This window comes from Scardinius erythrophthalmus (genome assembly GCF_964197995.2).
Source record: "Scardinius erythrophthalmus genome assembly, chromosome: 6".
NCBI lineage: Eukaryota > Metazoa > Chordata > Actinopteri > Cypriniformes > Leuciscidae > Scardinius > Scardinius erythrophthalmus.
In genome coordinates, this window is record NC_138226.1 from 30,174,675 (window position 1) to 30,184,724 (window position 10,050).

The 10,050-nt window shown below is 38.5% G+C and overlaps 1 protein-coding gene across 2 annotated transcripts; it reads left to right on the forward strand.

The window, feature by feature from the left end:
* Nucleotides 1-471: 471 nt before the first annotated feature.
* LOC308691899 (uncharacterized protein) lies at nucleotides 472-3,967 on the forward strand. 2 transcript variants are annotated; one of them, XM_081367486.1, is made up of 5 exons: nucleotides 472-616; nucleotides 794-1,102; nucleotides 1,251-1,368; nucleotides 1,599-1,650; nucleotides 1,762-3,967. In XM_081367486.1, exons 1-5 carry the CDS (start codon nucleotides 547-549, stop codon nucleotides 1,843-1,845), a joined length of 633 nt encoding a protein of 210 aa, XP_081223612.1. In that variant the 5' UTR covers nucleotides 472-546; the 3' UTR covers nucleotides 1,846-3,967. The 2 variants fall into 2 exon arrangements, with proteins under 2 accessions (XP_081223612.1, XP_081223611.1); XM_081367485.1 differs by having other exon boundaries at nucleotides 1,587-1,650; nucleotides 1,762-3,957.
* The last annotated feature ends 6,083 nt before the right edge of the window (nucleotides 3,968-10,050 follow it).

A 10,050-nucleotide genomic window follows, 5' to 3' on the forward strand; every position in this document is an offset into this window, starting at 1 on the left:
TGGCGTGACATGTTAAACTCCATCTTAAACATTTTAAACAGCATTTTAAAAAAAATGTTGCTTTCATGATCTCATATTTGAGACACATGGAATATATGTAATTAAAAAAATTAATTTACACTATATGACCATTTTAAAATGAACTAATAATGCCATTTAAAAACATTTATTTTATATACATAGATCTTAGTTTTTTGTATATTTTTTATAAATTTTAAGATAAATTCTTGATGTTGATAAAAAAAAAAAACATCTTAAGTCAACTACCCATACAGTACTTTTCAAATACAATGTAAGAAATATACAATTCTGAACATTCTTTTGGATAATCCTTATGTTGTCTCAAGAGTCGCTGTAATAATCAGTATCTTGAGCTGTTTCAAACTCTGATCATCACGTTGCTCTCTTGAGCTCAGCGGTTCTTGGCGGTGTCCCACTCTCACGTAACCACTTCCCCTCGTTCCTGTCTGCAGACTTGCTCAGTTGATCAGAAGTGCTTGAAATGTTGAAGGGAAAGTGAGAGCTTCATTTCTACCTTCTGCGACCATGGAGGTCTTTCAAACCAGAACCCTGCATCTAAATATATGGGTCATCATTAATTTACTGACTTATGCAGGTACGTTGTAACATTGTTGTTGTGATTGATTGTTTGGTTTTGGTGTTGTGTGATGAGATGTTCTTGTGTGTGTTCGCGATGACTAAGGATTTGAGCAACCGGTTTGTCTTTTGAGCTTTTGGATGCATGTGTTCACACTTGTGTTTTAACTTGATGCGGTTTCTGTCTTTTCATCAGATTATTCCAAATCAAATCAAGATCTAAGCATTCGGCAGCACATCAACAAAACAGTGTTTGTGGGGGAAACAGTGACACTTTACTGCAACAAAACCCGATTTGATGAAGATTTCTCATGGAGAATGAACAGCTCTGTTATTTTTAATTATGACTCGTTCAATAACAGAACTATGAGAAACTTCAGCTCAAACAGGATTCACATCAACCCAGCCGTTTCAAAAGAATTAAAAATACATCAAATACAAGCGTCTGATGCAGGAAACTACACCTGTCTTCCAGCAGCAATAAGATGGACATTAACAATAACAGGTTACTCCATGATTTTATTTGTTGTTTCTTCAAAAACAATTGCATTTATTATAGAATAATTATATAAGTATGTTTGTAACCAGTGACTGGTATCTGGAAGAGTGCTGGTCGACTGATATCATGTGTGTTTGACTCTTTTGTGTGTCAGAAAACAGACCAGCGTCTCTCAAACAAATGCCGCTCTACACCATCATCATCATCATCATCATCATCTCATGTTCTGGAGTTATTATGGTCTTTCTGATAATCAGCATCAGCATTCACAAGTGAGAGACATTAACACACTATGAACTGATGGCATTGTTTATTGATTTTAGATTTAATGTACATGATGAAGTGACAGTGACATTTTCAGAAATAGTAAATATTTGACACACCAGAATGCATAATTTATTTCACTTGCTTTATTGTATTATCTCTGCTAATTTTAGAGATAGAAAAGAGGAGTAAAGATATGAAATGATAACACATGTGATACTGTAAGTTATGTTTACAGGAGATTGAAAAACAGCAAAGATTTAAGTCACAGAGAAACAGGACAGGACTTTGTGAGTTTTTCCCCCATCACTTAAATAGTGAATAAGTTGTAAATGGTCATTTTCATAAACACTGAAATTTCTTATCTATTATTCATTATTTAATTTCTCATTTCACTTTAGTCACAGGCACCAGCCAGAGGGAGGATACAGACTCGAACCAGTCAGTACTTTGAGAGATACAACTCGGTGTATGGACAAGTATAATGTCATTTTTTTTCTTTTCTTTTCAGAAAAGTTAAACATTTTACATCAGAACTTTTTGATATTTAAGTAGCAATTGCCTGTGTAACCTAAGTCAATTAAACAAGTACACAAAGGCAGGGCTGGACTTTATGCACACACTGGTGCTACAGAGGTTGAAAGTTTTGTATAGCACAGGCCACACAGTGTAGCACAAGTATGAAACGCGTGTTACCATCTCTGAAAACAGACACAAGTAGTGCAGTTCATCACCTAAACAGACATGTGACTAACAAAGGACATTAATATTCCGTACAGGATGCACAAAATACAAACCTTAACCAGAAATGTTTTCAGACACACATTTTCTTTATTCTCCAAAAATGGCAGACTTAAGGAAAATGACAGACGTACACTTGCTTAACATTAGGTCATGTTTGTTTATATAGCCCTATATCACTAATCACAATCCAAACAACATCCATTGTTTTGGCTGAGCACTTGAAAATACAGCTTTATTTTCCTATGAATCATTAGAAAGTTCTAAAGTTTTATAAAATATTACATTATTATGTTAAAAATCTGTGGCGGTAGTTTCTTATTTTTTGTCAGGAAATCTTATGCATCCACTGAGAGAAAAAAACTCCTCCACAGTGGAGAAAAACGTACAGATTAGCATTTGTTTATTTCAAATATATCTAGAGAGTATTATTTTTAAAATCTAAAATAGGGTGTTGTGAGCATTTGAGTACACACATGCAATGTAATGTATGATTCATTCATACTCACAGCCGGAGAGCACTCTCGTGCTGAAAGACAAGTGAGACTCATAAAGTCATAAAACTTATGATAAAAAGGCATTCAGATATCGCTGAAGCAGAATACAACACATATAGACATGTTCTGACTGATGAAACAGGAAGACAATAAATGGTTTATCTGTGTTCTTCTAGACATCTCACGTATTTTCATAAAAATAAAGTATATTAATAATGCAATGCTAATCGACATACTGTAGACTCTATCACTGTATAGAATACTATAAAAAATTATATAATTTCTCTGCCACATTCTATCATATGAAGCCACTTCAGATAAGATCACAAAAGGAAGTTAAATCAAACACTCAGCACTGACGATATGTAATGAGTTTGGAATAAAAGCATGTCATCAAATGTTCTCTTTTGTTGGATATGGCACACTGTACAGCCCTACACAAATGCCAATGTATGTCACATTTATAACAGCCTTGCTGTGTAATTGGAACATTGGGGTCAAACCATTTCAAGAGATCCAATGGAGGTTGCTTGACCAATTTTTTTCTTTCTTTTTTTTACTCATTTGCCCACAACAGCCATAGTGTTATGGCACACAATAAATTATGATGTTTACGGAAACCTCAATAACTTGGCTCAAGGTGGTCCTTACCTCCATATAATATGATCTTTAGAGTACATTACAAGCCCACATAAATGTTGCTTGTGCTTTTTATGGGGGGTGGGTCTCTAATGGGGGTCCAGATAGTCGAGGGGAGAGAGCCCACTTTACTCGTACATTTTGAACAAGTAACAGATCATGTTTCTCAAGCAGGGGGGCTGGGAGCCACTAGGGGGCCTCAGCAAACTTCTGAGAGGGACCTTAAAACTTTTTAAATTCCTAAAAGTTCAAATGGTTTAAATGACTCCAAGTCATCATCTCCCCCTTTGTTCGAGTCAATATGCAAAAGCCTTTCTATCTAGGCTGATTCATACTTCTACAGTTCTGTAGTAATAAAAATAAGTAAAACATGATGTCAGTTTAATGTTACAGTACATATTGAAAAAAGTATATATTGAGGTTTCGTAAATATCTGTTGTACACCATGAAACAGACAGCTACTGTGGTTAAACCAAGTAAAGTCATATTAATTGCAATGCTCCCAAATAGATGTTAGATCACTTGAGATGGACTGATCCAGTGGTAGCATGTGATAAATATAACAGCAGGCTAAATGGGGAAAAAATGTTAATGTAAAGAATTGTATTTAGTGTACATTGAACTTATTTTTAAATGTGAATTATTTTATTGTAAAGCATATTTTGGATGTTTGTACATAATGTAAAACCATGTTTAAAATAAATAAATAAAATAAGTCTTTCTGTCAGACAATGCATTGGTGAAATAAATCCAGTCTATAGGAGAAAGCATTACAACCAAAATGTTACTGATTATACATTTTATAAGTAGGCAAGGCAAGGCATTTACCACTTCTAGAAGATCTGCTTCTAAACTGTTTAACACACTTTAGAAAAAAGATGTGGGAAGTGTGTCAAGAGCGCAGGTTGATGTTTTAAGGTGCTGTAAGGTTTCTTCCAAAATTTTGCCATCAATTTCTTTGAAATCAGACATAGTAACTACTTTCTCAGGTGGTCTGATCTGTCTGACCTCAGTGCAACTCAAGGATGTGCTGATCACCTTTCTGATATGATTGATTTTCTCAGAGAAGAAAGAAGCAAACTCACTGCACTTGTTGTCTGAGAGCATTTCACTGGGAATCTGGCTTGGGGGGTTTGTCAGTCTCTCTACAGTAGCAAAAAGAGTGTGTGTGTTGTTTAAATTACTGTTTATAATATTTGAGAAGAAAGTCTGTCTAGCTTTGCCTAGTTCCATATTGAAAGCATGAAGGCTGTCTTTGTAGATGTTATAATGGACTACAAGTTTTGTCTTCCGCCACATGTGCTCTGCTTTTCTGCATTGTCTTTTCATATTTTGCACTGCTGTTGAGTTTCTCCAAGGTGCTTTTTTGTCTGCCACTCTTCTTCCTGACTTTAACAGGAGCAATATCATCAATTACACTTTTAACTTTTGAGTTAAAAGAATCAAGGAGAAAATCAACAGAGTCCGCAGATATGCTTGGTGTTAAGGATATAGCCTTTATAAATAGTACATTAGTGTTCTCATTTAAGCATCTCTTCTTGACAGACACAGATCTAGCTTCAGTGGCAGGAGAGATCAATATATCAAAGAAAATACAGAAATGATCAGACCGCGCTACATCCTTAATAACAATCAGTGAAATGTTTAGACCCTTACTGATAAGTAAATCTAGAGTGTGTCCACGATTGTGTGTGGGTCCATGTACATGCTGAGTCAGATCAAAAGTTTTTAAAACAGTTTTGATTTCTTTTGCCATATTGTTTTCTGCACTATGTGGATGTTAAAATCTCCAGCAATGGCAAAACAGTCAAACTCTGAGGAAATTGTTGATAACAGTTCTGTAAAGTCCTCAGCAAAGGCTAGAGAGTATTTTGGAGACCTGTAAATACAGTAATGATAAGTAAAATGCGTGGAGCACCTTTTAACACAATACCCAGATATTCGAAAGAAGGGTAATTCCCAAATGATATTTGCTTACATTGATAGATATCTTTAAAAAGAGAAACTAGACCCCCACCTCTCTTAACAGCTCTGCAGACACTCATAAAAGTAAAGTTAGGAGGGGATGTTTCATTGAGGACTGTTGCACTGCAGCTGTCTTCTAGCCAGATTTCAATTAGAAGCATAAAATCCAGGTTGTTTGTGGTTATTAATTCGTTGACTAGAAGTGATTTATTTTTAAGTGAGCGGATGTTTAAAAGTGCTAACTTAACAGTCTTACTTTTTGTCCCCACATCAATCTTAGTTTGACGTGTAATAGGCACCAGATTAGTTAGGTTTGCTGCACGGCTATTGAAGGCCTTAGACTTTCTAACTTGTAATAGAACAGCAATAGAGAAAGATACAGGCACACTGGGTTCCCGCTTGTTCAGTAAACATTTGAGAAAGTTACTGTTATCATAGTGGGGACCCAAAACACATCACTGAGAGCTGTTATCAGTTGTTTTTGGTTCACCTCGAGCAGATGGAGGAGGGTGTGGGCCCTGGCGTTGTGGCAGAGGCCGAAGAGCTCTCACAGGAGGGGGAGGGCGAGCTGGGCCCGCAGGCTTTGGTGGTAGCGGTGCCTGTTGTTTTTTGGTTGGTATCTGGAGGCTTGCAGCAAAAGAGTGGGATAATTTGGTTTCAGCAAACACCAGTTCTTCCATTTTCTGTGAGAAGCACAGAAGTGGCGATGCTGGAGAGATGGAAAAAGTGTCTGGTGAAAGGGGCTGTTGCTCTGGTGTTATTGGAGGCTGTGATATGCTGTCCTGGCTTCCCTGGCTGTTTTCCAGGAAGTCGCCCTTGGGTGCTGAATCTTCGAGCAGTTCTAATATGTCTGTCTGTGGTGAGCTCTGTGGGCAGGGCTCAGCTGAGATTGAGTCCGTGAGCAGAGGTTGTTGTGGCGGAGTGGTGTTATCATTGTCCTTGTGTGATATGTCAACCGCATGTCCATTTTGCTGCTGAAGTGAAGTCCCGTGGTCATTCATACTGTGTCCAGGTGTGTGTGTGCCGTTCAGATTGAGTGGATTGGCACACACTGCAGAAGGATGATTGAGGGAGAAGTAGATATTGTCCTTTAACATTCTTGAACCAAGTTTGTTTGGGTGATGGCCATCCCGATGAAACAGTTGTCTCTGACTCCAGAAAAGATTGAAGTTGTCAATGAAGTTTACTCCTTTTATATTGCAGGTTTTTTGCAGCCATGTATTTAGCCCAAGCAACCGTGAAAACCTGTTTGTTCCTCTTGCTGGGAGAGGTCCACTGATGAATGTTTGAACTTTCAGTCTTTTAAGTGTTTAAAAAAGTTCATTGAAATCCTTCTTAAGGAGTTCTGACTGCTCTTTGTGAATATCATTCTTCCCCACATGAATGATGAGTCGATTTGCAGTCTTATGTTTCATCAGAATGTTCTGAAGTTCCCTGTTTATATCAGAAGTTGTTGCTTGTGGAAGGCAGCAAATAGTTGTATCCCTGCCGCTAATGTTTCTGATTATGGAGTCCCCCACTATCAGAGTCCTGGGCTTGGCTGTGCTCTGAGCTGAGCGCCGCTGTCTGCTCGACCTTGAGCGCCAGTTAGCATCAGTGTTAGCTACTGGCCCATTCAGTCTGTGTTCGATCACATTCATCACATTTGGGGATTCCTCATTTACATTCATTAGTACTTCAAATCTGTTCTCAAGATGTACAGTATAGGCGGTGGTAGGAGACCAGTGTTTGCAATCCTTGTCAGAGCTGTATCTGGGGTAGAGGATGCTACTGCGGCAATATGTGATGCTCGTGACAATCTGATGTCACGAGTGCCTTTGGGTATCGCTCCCTGTTTGTGCCATCGATTTGTAAGTCGATCGGCTTGTTTCTCTACCTGTCGAGGAGCACTGGTTTCATGGGACTCACCGGTATGCTGAGGGTGTCCATGACGAAGCTCTGTTGTGTGCTCCGTCTGGTTTGGTGGTCCCGTGAGTAACTTTGTTTCAAGAACTGCAATCCTTTGTAAAAGTCTGTGGCAGTTGGTGCAGCAACTAGATTCTTGAACCAGAAGAGGCATTTTCTCTTATCCTTGTAGGCAGTTGTGTTTTCCTTTCCCGGAATGTAAGCTGGTCGGGTAAAAGAATTCTGCGTTTTTGTAGTAATCCAAACTTTGTCGTATGAGCACTGTGCTGATTTGCTGAAGTTAAAATTAGGTGATAAAATAAAATAAAATAAAAAAATATAGGAGATAAAATGTAAAAGCGATAGAGCAAAGCACGGAGCAGTAAGCAAGGGTGTCCGAACAGTAGCTGAACAGGAAGTACAGTAAAGTTCATATGAAAAAGAACAAATTATGATTTAGACATAATTTGTTAAGAAGCACAATAATATACCCCTTCACAGGGTCAAATTTACGCATAGGCATCCGCACATGGGTTGTATGTCCAGAGGGGGCCCAAAAATGCTGGGGTAAACAAAAAGTGATAAATACCTCCCTCACCCAGCATTCAGAGCAATAGACAGCCACTGGATTAGAGAAATGTAAATCTGAAAATCATAAGTGCAATAATTAAGTAATTAATTTGATTTAAACTGAGGCAGTTATGATCTGAGAACAAAGGAGCTTGTAATAAAAACAGCTGTCAACAAAGAGTGATCAATGTTACAAAATAAAATTAGTTAAATATTTAGGAAGTTATTTCCAGTCATATTGATCAAGCTTTGAGTAAAATGTAACTGGGAATAAATGTAGTTGCAGTTCTGAACACTGTGGCTTAATGTATTACAGAAAAACCACATGAATTTACCATGTTTTCCCTCATGTGATCACATGGATTTCACATGGGAACATTTCCGAAACCAAATGTTTCCCATGTGCATAGTAGACTGTGTGTTTCACATGTGTTTTTCCTCTACAGTGCCCACTTGACTACATGATGACAGGCGCAGTAATAAGATTTAAATTTGTAAATGTATTGCAAGGGAGCCTATCTATAGCCTGATCAGTCTCATTAATAATTCACGATGTATTACATGCATAGCCTATTTCACACATTTTGCGCGAAAAATATATGGGATAGGCTACATTTTTCTTTTTAATTTTGTATTTTGAGAGAATTTTATGTTACTTCTTAATATTTATGCAATATTTATGGTCCATTTTTGCCATTGAAATTAATACAAAAAAATTTTTTTTTCTTTTTAAAAATATTTCTTCAATTATTGCAGTATTTCTGATTAATATAAAGACTAGGCCTTTTAAATCCATTTTTTTAAGTCACATTAGCGCCATCTGTTGATAAAAAATTAAACATTACATGTTATTGCATGGGTTTACCACTAGATGCCTATATAGCTCTCTATGGAGAGGCTTGTGAATTCTCTAGTTGTTTTTGGACCAAATTACTTACTTTTATACGGAGCCCCTGAGGGGACCTTTGCAAAAAAAAGTTTGCATTGGTAAAATCATTAGTGAGTGCAGAAACTGCGTTGCAATGATAAGATCTTTCTTCACGCGATCAACAGACTGTCATCTGCTCAATGCTCATCACTGCAACCTTTTATGTGATTGAAATAGATCTAAATACTTAAAAAACTTCTCACGATTCGTTAATCCCGATAGCTGTAATAGTAAAAACGTATTTCATATGCAAGCATGTCAGCCAATCACAGCAGAGGGCGTTTACATTGAAGTCTCACAGCAGACACACCCCTTCAAACAGAGCGTTCAAATCAGGTGATGAAATCAGGCTAGGAAAAATGCCTTTTATTTCTAAATTATAAAAAAAATTGATCTAAAAAACATACTAACATTATAAAGGCACCCCAGGAAACATTATAAAATAATTTTTAAGTAGATTTTATTGTGGCTTTACAACTGCTGCATATTGCTGGTGTAAAGTCATAGACGCAGCAAGCAGAGGAGCAAACAGTCAGCACAAAGAGAGGCACACTAGTGAGGTTAACTGGTAATTATCCTCAGTTGAAAAAAGTTCCAGGAAGTGGGCGTGTCTCCCAATATGAGTGACAGGAGAGTGACTAATTGGGATTTTTAACAGCCGCCCCCAAATATGACAACATATTTGTCCAAAGAAATCCCACTCATACACTAGGATCAGTGGGAAAGGCAGGAAGAACGATTAATCGGCTAACTGGGCGGATAAATTGTTTGCCATTTATGACGATCTCAGCCACTCGAATGCAGCCATCAGAACTGGGCAGGACCTTAGTGACTGTCCCTATGGACCAGGAACTACGAGGGAGCTAGGGATCCATCACCATGACAACAGCAGAAGGTGAGATAGAGTGACCATCCATTTTCCACTTCTGAGGGGACTGAAGGCTTGGGAGATAATCCTTGATGAAGCTAACCCAGAACCTGTCGGCAAGGATCTGACTGTGTCTCCACTTCCTATGGGTCAAGAGCTCAGAGTCAGCATACATTACTTGTGGAAGGGATGCGTCTCGTCACCCCATCAGAAGAATATTTGGCGTTATCAGATCCGTGTCCAAGATGTTCGATGACACGTAGCCAAGGGGTTTTGAATTCATTATCTCTTCAACTTCTATAATTACAGTGTGAAGGACTTCCTCGGTCATAACTTGAGTTCCTAAAGTGACATGCAGGGCATTTTTAATAGACCTCACCTCCTCAGGTGAAGAAAGCTCTGGGCTGGACAGGACCAGCGGCGAAGGTAGCTCTGGGCTGTACGGGACCAGAGGCGAAGGGAGCTCTGGGCTGTACGGGACCAGTGGCGAAGGGAGCTCTGGGCTGTACGGGACCAGTGGTGAAGGGAGCTCTGGACTGGACGGGACCAGCGGCGAAGGAAGCTCTGGGCTGGATGGGACCAGCGGCGAAGGAATCTC